General features: G+C 35.2%; 1 protein-coding gene across 1 annotated transcript; it reads right to left on the bottom strand.

Moving 5' to 3' along the window:
• Positions 1 to 1083: 1083 nt before the first annotated feature.
• Positions 1084 to 15318, bottom strand: TSPAN19 (tetraspanin 19). Its single transcript, XM_029955102.1, has 8 exons — positions 15253 to 15318; positions 15088 to 15160; positions 12275 to 12399; positions 9498 to 9572; positions 5463 to 5573; positions 3394 to 3537; positions 2401 to 2484; positions 1084 to 1256 (listed from the first exon to the last, which is right to left on the bottom strand). The coding sequence occupies exons 1-8, from the start codon at positions 15316 to 15318 to the stop codon at positions 1188 to 1190; spliced, it is 747 nt and encodes a 248-aa protein (XP_029810962.1). The 3' UTR covers positions 1084 to 1187.
• Positions 15319 to 15718: the final 400 nt, after the last annotated feature.

The raw sequence follows: 15718 nt of genomic DNA, 5'->3' as shown, positions 1-15718 counted from the left end.
AATCACTATATTGTACACAAAAACTAATACAACACTGTATGTTAACTGCACTGGAATTCAGTTAAATAAAAGTGAAAACATTGAAAAAATAAAGTGCAAAAAATTCCCCCCAAGAATCTTTCTTAATGAAGTGAAGGCACGTGCATTTACAGGTTGCTTTAGAGAAACGGTTATTCTGTTTTCTTTTGTACTGTATTGTAAAAAGTTCATAGGTCTGCTGAAATATGCAATGTACTGAACAGATGGGTGAAAAGACAAATGACTGAATTGGCAAATTACAGTGAGCCTTCATAGGAGTGAGAGCAATGCACGATGTTCAGTTAATTTATCTTTTCTTCGTTACCTCAAGGTCAAGGCAGTCTTTTTGCTATAAAGAACAATGATATGGTAATGCCTGACATTTGTATAGCACTTTTTATTTATCAAAGAATATTTTTTCTGTTCTCATAGTATCATTTTTAGGAAAATAGAACAGGTAGGTTATTTTTATACTCTTCAGAGAATTGTGCATGCACGCCCGAACAAAATTTAAGGAAAACTAAGAAAATGAGGAGCAAATTGAGTATGGGAATTCAGTGATCGTTTAGGACACTTCTGCTACAGTTAAAAATTGTGATTTTAATATTTTATTACTACTACTAAAGTATACCCAAATCTCTAAAATTTTATTATCCATTTGCAAGCACTAATCAAAAGAGAGAAATAAATTATTAATTTAGTACAGAGGTCAGTGTCATGAAGATTTTCAATCTTCTTTTAAACATCCCACAAAACAGTATTATTTTCTTAAAATTTGCAAATTGAAGACAGACATTATAATTGCTTACTCAATTAATATTTTCTGAACATCATATAGGTATCTTTTCTATATAGGAAACTCCAAACATATAGAGATACTTCACATTTTGAATTCAGTAGATATAATGACATCTTTGAATTCAGAAAATAGTTCAAGGTAATTTTCTCAGCAGCAAGATTTGGTATTTTGAAAAAAAAAATGAGAATTTCATGGAGTGATCTCTTATAATAGTCAATAAGTCTATGTTACATATAACCAATGACTTGAGTAAGTCCTAAGCCTAATTAAAGTACTTCAAAACTTTTTTTTTAATTTTTGGAATAAAAGAACACAAGGTGGTTATTTTGAGAATTAGCTGGTTTCTTCTGGGCACATTAAAGTTCAGAGATCACATTTGTGCATATATTCTATTCTTGATGTGTTTGAAGAAAGAAACAGTTAATGAGATTTGCAAAACCTAAAAGAAAAGGAAATGATAAGATATTAAAATGTAACAGGTAAGAGTAATTTGCAAAGTTAACAGTTATAATACAATCACCTAAATGCATGCTTTATAGGGAAAAGGATCAAAGACAGTGGGAAAATTCTGGAGTGAGGCACATATGATTGCCAATAAGAAGTCTGCAAAGTGAGTCCTCTAGAGTATTGCTGTCACCGAGTTCATTTACGGAGGGACTAATGAATAGACTTCAATTTTAATTACTTGCACTATCATGGGGCTAGATGTCTTGATGAACTGTGATCTGGTTTTTGTTCACCATCTTCGTCTTCAGTCCTACAAAACTGCTTCATTTGGGGCTAGAATCACTAAAGATGGTGTGCAAAGAATACGTGATATAATGAACCACAGGTACTGTCTCCCAGTCAGTCTTGTCTTAAATACCCCAGCATGAACACAATGTAGAATAAACATTTAAAAAGAACACCATTAATGCATATAAAGAAGTTTTAATAACCATTTAATAACCATTCTGAGACTACAGTTATTCACCTGCTACCAGCTGAAGAAAATTTATGGAACCTCAGGTCAATGTGTTTTTGGATCAACATAAAATTAAATATGGGATCCTAGTCTGAACAAACCATGCATTGTATATTCATTGCAGTGTTATCGTTTACACTGTAATAATGTCTTCATTCTCACAGTTTTGTTAAATCCGTAGCCTTCACCTGCTTTCACTGAGACTGGAGAATGAAGTTCTGCTTCTGAATCTCAAATCAGCAGTTGGGACCTTCCAGGTCAGCATGTCATGGACTGTGTCTGTTTTGCTTTCCAGTGCATCTTTAACCATTAAAACAGTACTTGACACGCAGTTGATGTTCTCCCCACCTCCAAATTTATTGACTGACTGAGTGAATGAATGAGTATACGAGTAAACAGTAGGTTTACTAATGTCAAACACTGGTCTAGATTTTCAGTTTGTCAACTTGAAGACTGCCGGGTTGGAACCTATACTTCTCTTGGGTGTGAATGGTCTCAAGGTCCTGATTCCTATTGTATTAATTTGTCTGATTAAGACTGAGCTGGTTTTTCCACAGTTTGTTATGTATGGCTTATATGCAATTATTTTTTATCTTTAAACATGTGAACAAAAGCTTACCTCTGAAGCCAAAAGTCCAAAGTTAATTCCAGTTAATGTTAAAGCATTAGCATTATACCATGTGCTGATTTTATTTTCACAGCCCTAATGAAAAAAAGTTATTAGATTGACCTTGGAGATGAAATGGTCTTATATACAATTCTATTACAAAGAAAAAGAAACATAAAGGCAGTAATAAACCAAAGTCTATAAAGTCAAGGTCTAAGTGTAGACTAGCCTTTTTAGTCCAGAGAACTTCCCCTGATAGTAGAACATCTCTGTTACTACTTTTTAAGTTGCTAAGATGTTGTCATGTAATTGAAATCAGAAATTTATCAAATTTAGAGAGGGCTCTAATTTTCTGTACACTATTGTAATTCAACACTGAAAATGATTGTTTCCCAAAAAGGAGAAGCTTTTTACAAAATATAATGTTCTATTTATCTGTGAATGAATTATGTAAATGGAAAATGCATCTTACAATTAGAATAACATCAGCATGTGAACTATATAAAGTTTTAGAAGTTCTTGGGATGGAAAACTTGTTGGTCAGTATCCCTTCCCTGTAAATAGCAGACGAAACTCTATTCTTGCTACTGCTACATTTACCTGAACACTTGTTGTGTCACTTTTGGGGTCCCCTCACTTCAGTTTTTGCCAATGCTCATACTTCTTACTTCTGGTATTATGGCTCCCTTACCAATCCTATGCACCAGAGATTGGCCAAAAGTGCCTCCCCTTTCTGCAGGGATTTAGGAAGGAGGGCTGGGAAGAAAGGTTGATGGTATCTCAAGTTCTAGGAGCACATAGATAACATACTCCCAGAAAGTTGAAATAATAACTGAAATAATAACTATTCATCTAATTATGGGTTCAATTTTATAAAGTAGCTTAAGAACGTAATCACTGTAAATAACATAGTTTTTATATAAAACTTTATTCAGAATCATAAATTGACTTCAGAAAAACAAAACAAAAAAGGCACTGTAAACACTTGGAAAGCCTTATCTTTACCTCTAGGTAAGTTGCACTCAGTGGCTCATCACAAAACCACTTTCGTAAGGTAGAATTTGTGCAAGAACATGGCACCTGTTCTAAATTTTCTTTATTTTTATTCTTTATCCAGTCTGTGTAATTGTATTGGCCACAACACTGCAACTAGAAAAGAATTCTATGAATTTTACTATAAGATATTCAAAATGCAGTTTATAATTCCCATGTACATTGTCTTTTAAGTAAAAACTTATTAATTTATTCTGTGTCGAAATTCAGCAAATTACAAATATAAGTATAATTTTGCTTGTTTAATCCATTTCTTTGTTGCTGCTATTGTTCATGTTAACCAGAACTAAAGATCTTTAGAATACAAGTGGGCTATGCTTGGATGAAATTGCTAGATCTGAATTTATCTTAAAGGAACCCAGGATGGAAGGTACACCTGATTAACTGAAGCTACAAGCCATGTTTGGGCCAGAAAACAGAAGAGAAAATCACTGTAGGCATATATTTCCACTATAGCAGTTCTCTTTATTTTTCTCTAGAATATGCTGTCATTTTTATTTAATTATACATAAAGAGATTCAATGTTATTTTTACTCTCTTAGGAAAAATTTAAGATGTTAACTTGCAATTTTATATTGTGTGAAAATTTGCCACAGAGAACCAAAAAAGATGCAAAGTAAATAGCCATAGAAATGATAAAACATTGGAAAGATCTCATTTCCAATCCCATCAAGTCGAACAGGGAGGATGTGAAAAAATCAACATATATATTTGTCACCTAGAATATAAGACAAAGTTGAAATGAAGATTGTTTTCTACACTTGTTATTGAAAGTTATAACATCAGTACTGCCTATGTCACAATATGTACCAACAATCTTGGAAATGTTGAATGACTAAAATAATGCTTTAGGGTTTGGGTACTAAAAATGACTTAGTCAAACCTACATGTCTTATCTCGATTATATTCAAGACTAGGAACTGTAAGCTTGATTCTCATTAATAATAGTAATGTCATACATGGAAACCTTTCCTTGTTTCTCAGTTTATGATAGGAAGGTGTGGTTCTCTGCCATCAGACCTAATGCAGTCCAGAGAGGGACACATGTACACATCATATGCGGCAGAGGAAAAACAGGATGAGTAAAAGCATTTATAATTATATTTCAATTCTCCTAAAATGACTTTCTGTTATTACATATACTAAAAATAATAGCTATTTTTATGTGAGGCACCTACTACAATAGTTAGGAGAACAAAATCTAGTGCTACATTGTCTGGAATGGAATCGTGTTCCTGCAACTTAATTAGCTCTATGACCTTGGGTAAGTTACTCAATTTCACTGTCCTTCATCTATAAAATGAGGACAATAGGCCTTACTTCATTGCGTCTGGAGGATTAAATAAGTTAATACATGTAAAGCCCTTGTAAAAAGTAAATACAAAAATTATTTTCTTTATCAAGCATTTACTAAGTTCCAGCCACTGATCTATTCCTGTAAACCGTCTGGGCGACCACATTCATTCCTGTACTCTGCCTAGAAATATCTGATGTGTAAAACAATAATCCTGATAAGGTTACCTAACAAGTATTAGTTGCTTACTATTTTCCAGATCCAAGGCTTCCTATACATTCTATATATTATTTCCCTGAATCCTCCCAACCAGAGGTAAGGGTTATTCTGTTCATTTTACTAACACAGAACCTGAAATTAGTAAGTTTATTTGCCTGGGGTCAAAAAGCCAATATGTGGCAAACCTGATATGCAAGCTTAAATGGTAAGTGCCATGCTTCTTAGCCACTAGCAAGGACTGTGCACAGACTCTGTCCCAGAGGCGCAGCAGGAAAGATTACCCCACCAACACTTTTACAGATGAGACCATGTTAAAATGCACATCAGTTAACCAAAAATAGGAGGTCTAAGTCACAAAAGGAAGATAAAACTCAAGATTTGTACATGAGAACAATGCTATTACTCTCCTTCCTCTGTCCCATCTTCGGCCCTTCCCTGTCCCGACGCCTTACCCTAGGGTGATCATGTTTGACATCTAATTTTTGGTTTTATGCTAATTTTCTCTTACTGTTTTTTGTAAAGCATTCAGAATAGTCCACTTGGGTGTATCTTCAGGCATATCTTTAGATCCATACTCAGTAATGATTAAGTCAAATTTGTCATGCCACACTTGGTGAATCTGTTGAAAATTACATCAAAGTCAAAATCCAAAATTCTATGGAATTTGTCTTTTTCTGACTTCACTTAGCATAATACTCTCTAGTTCCATCTATATCATTGCAAATAGAAATATTTCATTTTTTTCGATGGCTGAGAAATATTCCATTGTATATAATCACTAAACTCTGTACCTGAAACCAAATTACACTGTATTTGAACTAACTGGAATTTAAATAAAAACTTGGAAAGTAAAAAAAAAAAAAGTCAAAATCTGAAAGAAATGTTCTTTATGGTTCCTAAAAAAAGAGTAATCTAGTCATTTTTCTGTTCTCTGCTTATTCCTGTGTTTTCTGCTTCTGTAAATTTTTTTTCTTTTTTCTATTTTTTTTAGCAATTTCTGTGAGTGCTGAGGCATTTGGTCTTTTGCATTGTGACCTACAGGAGGAATATATGAGATTTATTTTATGATTAAAAAGAAAGTTATGTGCTATTCTCCTGAATGTCTAAGGATTCTGCTTTTCTTCTTATACTCTCAGGAAAAATTGCAAAAAACTTTGAAATGGCCCAGAAAAGATTACTGAGTATCTTTTCAATGGAAATTAGGCTTTCTTTAGCATAACTCAGGGTCTTCTTATCTCATGGGGGTCTGTATCTTTCTCAGTTTTTAACATATTTAACAACTTTGTAAGTTGTAGGAAACTATAGACAGCTAATTCTTTTTCAGAGAAATACAGATGAATTTTTCCTAGTGGGGGACAACTGATATCTCCCCTACCCACCACATTCTGTTCTGAATGTATTAAGAAAGAGCCTTTATAAGTGTCTTTTCTTTGGACTCTGCTTTGACCTGGTTTTTATTTACTGATTCCAATATTAATCAAGATGTTAAAATCACTGACTTGTGCCTACTGTATATTTACATAAGAATTATGATTTTTAATGAAAAAATTATCTTTTAACAATGCTATAACACAAACAACCAGATTTGAAGCAATAGGATGAAAGTGCTATTTCAAAATCTAGATATTGCAGAGGTAAATTTTAATTGTAACCTACTTAAATATTTAAAAGATTATATGACTTTCATAACTAAGGTAAAAGGTAGAAAGTACAGACACTGCTCTGTTTTAGGAACAGGAGACTGAGAATTTAGTCATTTACTCTGTTTACATGAACAAAGATGAGGAGCTGAGGCTTTTAAATATGGTTCATCTGACCTGTGGTTTAGTGATTTCCATTGTATTATGCTGTCTTTGAACAATGAAAGCTAATTAACTTGTGGGAATACTACAACAGTTAAGTCATGTGTACAAGTTAAACTCTTATGCAGTCACTTACATATCTATGCTTTAATGCATTTAGGAAGGGAAGAATAATGTAGTGTTATTTAGATCTGTAAGTTAATTTATTCTCTAAGTTAATTTTTTAGTTTTTTACATGTGCTTTTTAAAAAAAAGTTTACTTATTGTAAGGGATTGGGAGAGAGCATGTGCGCATACACAGGAATCAGGGAGGAGCAGAGAGAGAGGGAGAGAGAATCCCAAGCAGGCCTCATGCTGCCAGCGTGGGGCCCTACCTAAGGCTGAACTCACAGTGAGATCATGACCTGACCCAAACCAAGAGTTGAACGCTTAACCACTGAGTCACCAGGCCCCCTAATTTTTATTTGGACTAGAAAATGTTTTTCCATTTTATATTGCTCTGGGGAAGGGGCAGACTTATGTCATTATTTACTCTCTAAAGAATTATTTGGGGATCCAGAGTGCCTATAAATCACGTCTTAGTACACAAGCATATCCTACCTAACCTGCATGACTTCTTCTATACACATAGAATTCCCTCACACATATTTATTTTGACAAGGAGCCTTTGCAGTCCTGGTGCCCCTCCAGCGCTGCTGGGTGCTGGAAGTAGCATAAAAGATTCGGAGGCTCCTAGGAGCTTAATCTAGTATGAATAGAAGGAAAATTGAGGTAAACAAAGCTGTTAGCTCTAGATTAAGCTAATAACTGTTTGAGTTGAGACTCTGTCATTTGGTCATGATGTATTTTAGCAGATATTTCTCTTCTCAAAGCCTCAGTTTCCTGCTTAGAAAATAGGACTAACAATCCATCTCTAAGCATTGTTGTGAGGATCAAACATCTAATTCCCATAAAGTGCTTATCACAGTCTCTGGCCCATTGGAATTATTTTCAGGTGGTCATTTTTATTCTTAAATTAAGTTGAGATGAATATGTGAATAATACTTAAGAGAATATGAACAACACTGATAAACTAAATTTAGGTGTTAAAAATCCTGAAGTGTTATATTCAAGTTCTATCACCAGATCCCAAAGTTACAGGCTGATCGGTTGGGATGTGGTGCTTTGCCACCATAACAGCTTTATATAACTCACATGCTGTGTGTGTACGTGCACACACACACACACACACACACGCTCACACGAGAGAGAGAGAGGGATATGAAATTTTAGCTCTCAATGTCAGGCCATGAACAATAAGTCCTGGGTGGCTAGTATCCAGGATAGATGCCAAGCACATGAGAGCAAATGAAGTTGGAGGACAGTAATGTTCTACGGGAGTGAGGTTTGATTATTGCCTAGGACTCTACATATAGAGAGATTTTTTAAAGGCTAGACAGTGCAGGAATTGATTAGGGATTCTTTTGAAATTAAGGAAAGAAAGGGAGCTCTTTTTGAAAATGTTTAAAAATTTTTTAAGTTTCTTTTTATTCATTTTTGAGAGAGACAGTGTGAATGGGGGAGGATGAGAGAGAGAGAGAGAGAGAGAGAGAGAGAGAGAGAGAGAGAGAATCCAAAGCAGGCTCCAGGCTCAGAGCTGTCATCACTGAGCCCAATATGGTGCTCGAACCCATAAACCAGGAGATCATGATCTGAGCTGAAGTTGGACCTTAACCGACTGAGGCACCCAGGTGCCCAGAAAGTGAACTTTAGTAGGTACTCAATGACAGAAACTTTTGAAGTTGTCAGTTAGTGGTAACTCTGTAAGGAGGTAGGTATTAACCATACTGTACAGATGAAGACATGGGCTTAGGACTGTTGACTAGCTTGTGCACCTCTAGTTATCTGCAGATCTGTATGACTTCAAATCCAGGCTCTTTCACTACAGGAAAATCCCCCATAATACAGAGACAGAGCATGACTGCCCTGAAACAATGACATTTCTTTTCCTTTTTTGATTTTTTTAAGACTTTATTTATTTTAAGCAAGAGAAAGTGGGGGACAGGCAGAGAGAGAGAGAGGGAAAGAGAGAAAATCCTAAGTAGGCTCTTCACTGTCAGTGCAGATCCCGGTGTGGGGTTCAAACTCACAAACCATAAGATCATGACCTGAGCCAAAGTTGGGTGCCTAACCAATTGAGCCACCGAGGCATCCTGAAACAATTAAATTTCCTTAAAAATGGGAGAGTAACGTTAATAGGTAAGTTTTGTTTAAACTTCATTTGATAAATAAAAATCTTGTTGTGATTAATTACATGACTCACGACCATACCTGTACCAAATATTTGAATAACTCAGTTCATTTCATTTAAATAAAATTACTAGATTTCAAATTCATACAAGTCTAAAGGTATTTCTTTAGAAAAATAGAATGTAGTCTGTATAGGAAAATAGAATTGGATCAATCATGGGAGCCAGGAATGGCTGGAAGACCACTTTTGGGTTCCCTACACCCCGTATCACCTCCTCTTCCCACATGGTCTTTGTTATTTACAACACTGTCAATCTTCTGCTGAGTTAAAGACAAATTTCTTTAGCCCAGCTTTTTGATCTGACCATATATAAAATTCTGTAATACGTCCATGGAATGTTTTTCCCCACAAAGACATTTATCTTTTGCTCTTAATATAAACTCATAGGTCTTAATAATTTAAGATAACCAATTTTCTTTAGATTTCAAATAAAATGATGATCATTCCATACCTCTTTTTTCTTTGTGAAGATGAACCCTGAAAGTACAACCTGAACACCAAAGGCCCACATTAACAGTGCTGTATACTAAAACAAAAAAGAAATAGAAATGGTAAGTGTGCTTCTAATATTTACTTTAGATATTACAATGATAAAAAAATGCACATTGTATGAAATATCCTGTCTTAAAATACATACAGGTATTGCCGGTTTCTTTCCCTCATATACATGAGTGATATTATTCAAACAAAAAGGCGAAGAAAAAAAATCACTGAACATTTGGATAAGAGTAACATAGAAGTGATAGTTCAGTGAGCACCCTAACAGAACACTTGGTATAATGAAATTGTTGATGATTTTCCTTCATTTGGATCTATAACCGTCCTAGAGGGAAACTCACTTAGCTGGACATCTGCTTAACACACCACGCCACTAACACTAGAAAACTCACTGAATTGTGACCTATTAGGCAAATCCATCATGTATAAAGTAACAACATCAAAAACCCCAGAATATAACAAAAGCATCTGCTATAATAAAATTAAGTTTGTATGTACATTTAAACTATTCCTTTGAAAACTGAAAATGCTTCTATCCAAGGCCAAATGAAATTATTTGCACACTTACTTAACTATATTTTTAAACTTATGGCCACTGCAATCTTCTTCATCACAGCAGCACATAGTAGTACATATTATCTAGAATTCATAATGATTTTTAAAAATTAGCAGTCTGAATATTTTCCTAACTAAACCATGAGTAACTCACTGTTAGTTTCACACATTTTAAACATTAATACTTTAAAATAGTTAACATTTGTTTACTTGATATAAACTACATTTCTTAGTTTTGCAGACGAATGTTTCAGAAACAAAAATTGGGTCTTTATATCTGTTTAGAAGTTTAGATTTCTAATACTTCTACATACATTGTCTCAATCTTCACTAAAAGGAGATTTGTAGAGACATGAAAAATCGTAAAACAATATTTTATTGTAAAATATTGTAAAACAATATTTTAATGTGAAACAATAAAAAATTTGCTGCATTTCTTAACGGCAATCTCACTGTGGCCCAGTGGACCTTCCCAGTTTTCTGATCCTATGGGCATATGCGATATTACCTTTGACTAAACTATTATTCAGCTCTGTATGGAGTTCACTTACAGAATTCTGGAAGTTATACAAAAGTTCCTCATCCATGGCAATGTAGATGATTTCTATTCATGGAAATACAAATGAATACAGTCTATAGAGAAGATAAATCTCCAAAATCTCATTCTCATTCAACTAATTGTTACTTCTTACCAGTTCCCCTACTGATTAATTATTTAAATAAGGGCTCTGACCCATGTTCATTGACATATATGTGAGTCATGATTTTTACCTTTGAAAATTCCCTTTTAATAGGAGTTAGATATTTATAGTAATAAGAAAAATTCAGTGTATTTATTTGTCTTAGCACTTAGGGAGTGTAGTGAGAGACTGCCCAACAACTTGTAAAAGAGGGAAGTAAAACTGCCCCTAAGAGTTAAATTGTGAAACTAATATTTGTTCAGTTGGAGTAGGGGTATGCCAAATTGCCTTTAAGCCAAAGAATAGTGCCTAAGTGTATAAATTTGCCCATAAGTTGACTGTGTGAATTAACTGGTAAAAGGAAAAATGTATCCAGCAGAAAAGTAGTGGTATATTCAGAGAAGAATAGTAAACGTGGCATGATCACAAATAGTAGCAACACCCTTCTTTGGATCATCCAGACAAGAGGGTGGTGTCTTGGCTTCAGGACTTAGTATTTTGTACATTCCTTATGATCAGGTCTATCAGGATTTCTTGGTCATAGGCCATTAATACCAGAATCCCATAAGGGCGATACTTATGTTTGTTTCCTTCCCTCTCGATTCATCTTACATTTGTTTTGTCAAACAAATATAATATTCAACTGCAGCCATTGTGTCTCTTACCAGGAAAAATACAGAAATGTAGTCCTCAAAGTGTGGGTGGCCGCTCTGGACACTGGTTATCAATCTGCACTGCCTACCATGAACATTCTCACTTTCCCAGCTCACATGATCCCTCCCTGTTTGAATGGCCTAAGGTGGCAAAGGCAGAGCTGCTCTTGTTTGGCAAGAAAGCTCCCGTGAATTAATACTGATTTGATTTAAAGAAAATGGTAAGAGCCATATTTCATCTGAGCCTGTGAATTGTCATCCTTAGCTGCTGCATGCATGGTAAAGGACTCGTGTTCAGGTCTATATTCTCAATTATAATTTATCTGTCCACGTTATATGGCCAGGGAGAGAGCGTGTGCTGGTCAGGTGCCAGAGTCTGGCCCTCTCAGCAGTTATATTTCCCTTTGTTAAGTCATAAATTGTGATCTCAGTTATAAGGCAGCTTCCCACATGGTAGTCCCACAGGGAGAAAATGGGCTAACTGCAGGACATGGATTCTTTTGTCTTCTGAAGCTACGTGGCTCATTGACTTTAATAGTTTATTTGGATTTTTGTCTTCAGATTCTTAAGTTTGGTTAATTGTGGTTCGCCCCAGGGATGGATTCCTATTAACTCTGTTTCAAAAAGCAATATCTACATGTGCAAGGGCAGAGGTCCAGATCCATGGAAAATTCACCAAGAACATTCTATCTAGAAGTTTCTTGAGAGGGGGTGCTTCATTTACCTTAGGGAGCACTAAACTGAGATGTTACGGTGACGTCAATCATTATTGTCATTTTGTGACTTGGACACGCCGAATCAAAGATACAGATTAATTCAGGCTATTAAAATGAAATACATACCAGGATTAGGAGCCATCTGATTTCATTGTGAATTCCCAAATAACCCAAGAGACATAGAAGAACAATAGCAGATCCAGTTCCAATCAAAACTTGAAAGATATATACTATCAGATGATTATTTTCATCTGTGGAAACCACAAAATAAATGATTGGTAAGTGGTATTTATAGTCTATTTAACAATATATGCAGTAACCCAAGACTTCTCTAAGCATTTGTTGCCAAGCCAGTAGGATTCTCTTTTTTCTCATTTTAACCTCATTCTGGCACCTCTTATTTAGTCTTGGTGACAACTTCTCTTCCATTAAAGACATGATGAAAAAATTCTTCAATCTCAAAAGATGTCTCTACGTTTATCTTATTTATCTTCATTGTCTTCTATGAAAGAAGACTTTTTTCCTCTTAAGGTGACACTCTTTTATGTTTAATGTATATCTAAACACTTATGAACTTATTGGAGTATCTAATATGCATGGGTCAATTTTTTCATATGAAACTGAGTTTATTATAATATGACTGCATTGAAGCTATATTTTATTCTCTCTCCACTTAGACTGAGCTCTCTGTGCTAGAGACTATATATATTCATACATTCAACAGACTAACTGTTAAATGCTTAGTGTTATGACACAGACTGTAGAACACTGAGTGCTTACCAAATATTTGTTTAAAAAAAAGAAGAAGAAGAAATAAATTAAATACGCCCCAGATTTTATGGGAGAACAGTGAAAGCAGTGGTGTGCTAGAGCCAGTTTGTTCTGGCTCATAAACGCCAACTGTTACATTTTCAAAAAATTTTTGTCAGCCAACTTTTCACGTTGGCACTGTGAAATCAGCCATCATGGCATTATGTATCTAAGCCACAGAAATCCGTAAATACCATAAATCAAGACTTTCTCTCCCAGAACCAGTTGTCAAACACTTACTAGCACACCCCTGGGCACAAGAGCATCTAATCTTGGCGTGGGGGAGGAGGTTGGAGAGTGTAAGCAGGCATGATCGCTGGAGGAGGGTAACACTGAGCATGGGCTGTAAGTGATTACTGAGTATATCTACATTGGAATGACAGAACAGCACAGGTAGTGCTGAATGACAGAACAGTATGTGTAGGAAACTCAGCTTCGCTGCCACTTAGGGTTTGAAGCAGGTGAAGTCAGGCAGGTTTGCAGGGGCCAAATTATGCACACTTTGTATGCTCTTATCCGGTCGTTCTCACTGGAATTAAACTCCACGAGCACAGAGTATTTATCTTTCTTGTACAACACAGTATTCTCAGCTTATAGGATCATGCCTAATTCTTGTCATGTGAATGAATATGTGCAGCAGGGAGCCAGCGAAAAGCTTTTAATGTTGCATGGATAGATTTTCATCTTAAATTATTTCAGTGGCATTTGGAAGGTGGCTGAGAAAGGAGATGAGAACACAAGGCTATTGGATGCTCTTGCTGTGGCAGAGGGAAGATGGGGACCTCGGATAGCATGGTGTTATTACAAATGGAGAGGTAAAGGCAGAATGATGTTTAAAAACGGGTGAGTGAATTGAAAGCTGCAGATAAAAGGGAGGGGAGGACCCAACCAGTTTCTTGCCACAAGCTCGTTATTTTCAGTTCCAGGTCTTGAAACCTTACTAAGATTTCACTAAATACATACGTCCAAATATATAATTTTTAAGAGAATTATCTTTCAATTCCATAATGGAGGGAAAGAAAAAAGAAAAGGACTTTAGCTCCACTGTAACTGCGACCTTATCAAATCAGACACTGTATGGGAAGTCCTTAGCCCAGTGTCTGGCCCCAAATCAACACTAAAGAAGTGGAAGCTCATATTGCCTCTCTTCTGGGGAAGGAAAAAAAGATAGAACGGTTGTCGTAAGATCTCCACACACCCATTTGCTCTGAGCAAACCACTAATGCACTCACTCAAACATCACGAGCACCTTTCCGGAAGCAAAGTGTACAAATGGAAGAGAATAAAGACTAGGCACGTAGGTATAGCTGAGGTTTAAATTATTCAATACTTTGTAGCACTTTATTCCCTATTAAACTTTTTAATTTAGCTTTCATTTTCCTACAAACATTTTATCTTACTTGAAACCCACTAGAAAGAGGTTGGCATGCTTTTTGTCCTATTTTTTAAGGATTAACAGTCCTGCTTCATAGAACTTACTGAGATAATGGATATAATCTACATCTGCACTGTCTAATAAGGTAGCCATATGCAATAGCCACATCTGGCTACAGAGCACTTGAAATGTGGCTTCCTCCCCTCTCACCAAGGAGATATATATATATATATATATATATAACCCTTAGCCTATTAAACTTTAGTCCATAGTGACCACAGCATAGCACAAAATGGCAAAATAAAGATTTTTTTTATCAAGTTAACGGCATTCAATTTTTAATTCATATTTGGATAATATTATATTTTATTTGTAATGGTGTGGTGGTGAGAGTAGATGGTAATTGAGTTTACAAGAAATTATTTAACTTGGGCACTATCAAATATGTTGCTCTCCATTATGTTTTCATCCAGAGTTTATTAGAACAATCCAGTCTTCCATTTCTCTCATATCTCTTGTCCAGTCAAAATTCCTACTTCTCTCTCACCAGATTCATTCTCCTTTATGGTCTTGGTTTTAAGTCCTATTATTTAAAGATGTTTCTAAATCCAATTGGCAAAGAGCTTCAGAAGGGAAAAAAAATCCTCAAGGAATTTTGGAGAAATACTGCCACCTGCTGTAAATCATGTATGTGATTATTTAAAATGGAAATGCCTGAGTTCACTCAGCGAGCAGAAGAATACTAGATACATACCCAGAGCTGTGAAAAAAATATTTCTATCTAATAAAAGCCATGCACCAAATCCCATGAGTAAAAGTCCAAGAACCTACAAAGAAGATGGTCAATTATTATGTTTTCAGTGATTACTAATAGAAAAGCATTACATTTTCTTTGCCAAATAATTATAAATAGCCTTACCAAGAAAGCTCCATTAATGAGATTAAGAAAGTATTTAAAAATTAACATTTTGTTCTTTCTTAACATTCTTTTTCTCTCCAGATATTGGCGTTTCTGAAAAGATAACCACAACTTTTACTATTAAGTCACCGCAGTAACAACTTTAAATAATTCTGCCTATTCACATGATTTATTTGTACATTTTTCTTCTTGTACCGGTTGCCAATGTAAGATTCCCCTCCTCCCTCCAGAATATAGGGACAAACTGAAGATATCTTGAAATGGAGCCTGTCTTTTCTATCTGTACTGGAGTTGAGAACAAGAACTTGTATAACAAACTGGCATTTGTATAACATGTCAATAGTCACCTTACTAAACTTCTTGTAGTTTTCAGAAAGTAAAATATTTTATTTTGTTCTTTGTCTTAACACACCTTCCTTGCTGGGAAGCTCTCCTTCACCTCTGATTGTCCCTCTTCTTTTCCAGA

Source organism: Suricata suricatta, chromosome 10, assembly GCF_006229205.1.
Source record: "Suricata suricatta isolate VVHF042 chromosome 10, meerkat_22Aug2017_6uvM2_HiC, whole genome shotgun sequence".
Taxonomy (NCBI): Eukaryota; Metazoa; Chordata; class Mammalia; order Carnivora; family Herpestidae; genus Suricata; species Suricata suricatta.
This window is presented reverse-complemented; position numbering and strand designations above follow the sequence as displayed.

Coding starts and splice junctions, on each gene's coding strand:
- TSPAN19 (XM_029955102.1), bottom strand. CDS start 15,318: ATGTTAAGAAAGAACAAAATGTTAATTTTTAAATACTTTCTTAATCTC. Junction 9,573..12,274: donor TCAGATGGCTCCTAATCCTG/GTATGTATTTCA, acceptor TTTTTGTTTTAG/TATACAGCACTGTTAATGTG. Junction 2,485..3,393: donor TGAGTGCAACTTACCTAGAG/GTAAAGATAAGG, acceptor TTTTTTCATTAG/GGCTGTGAAAATAAAATCAG.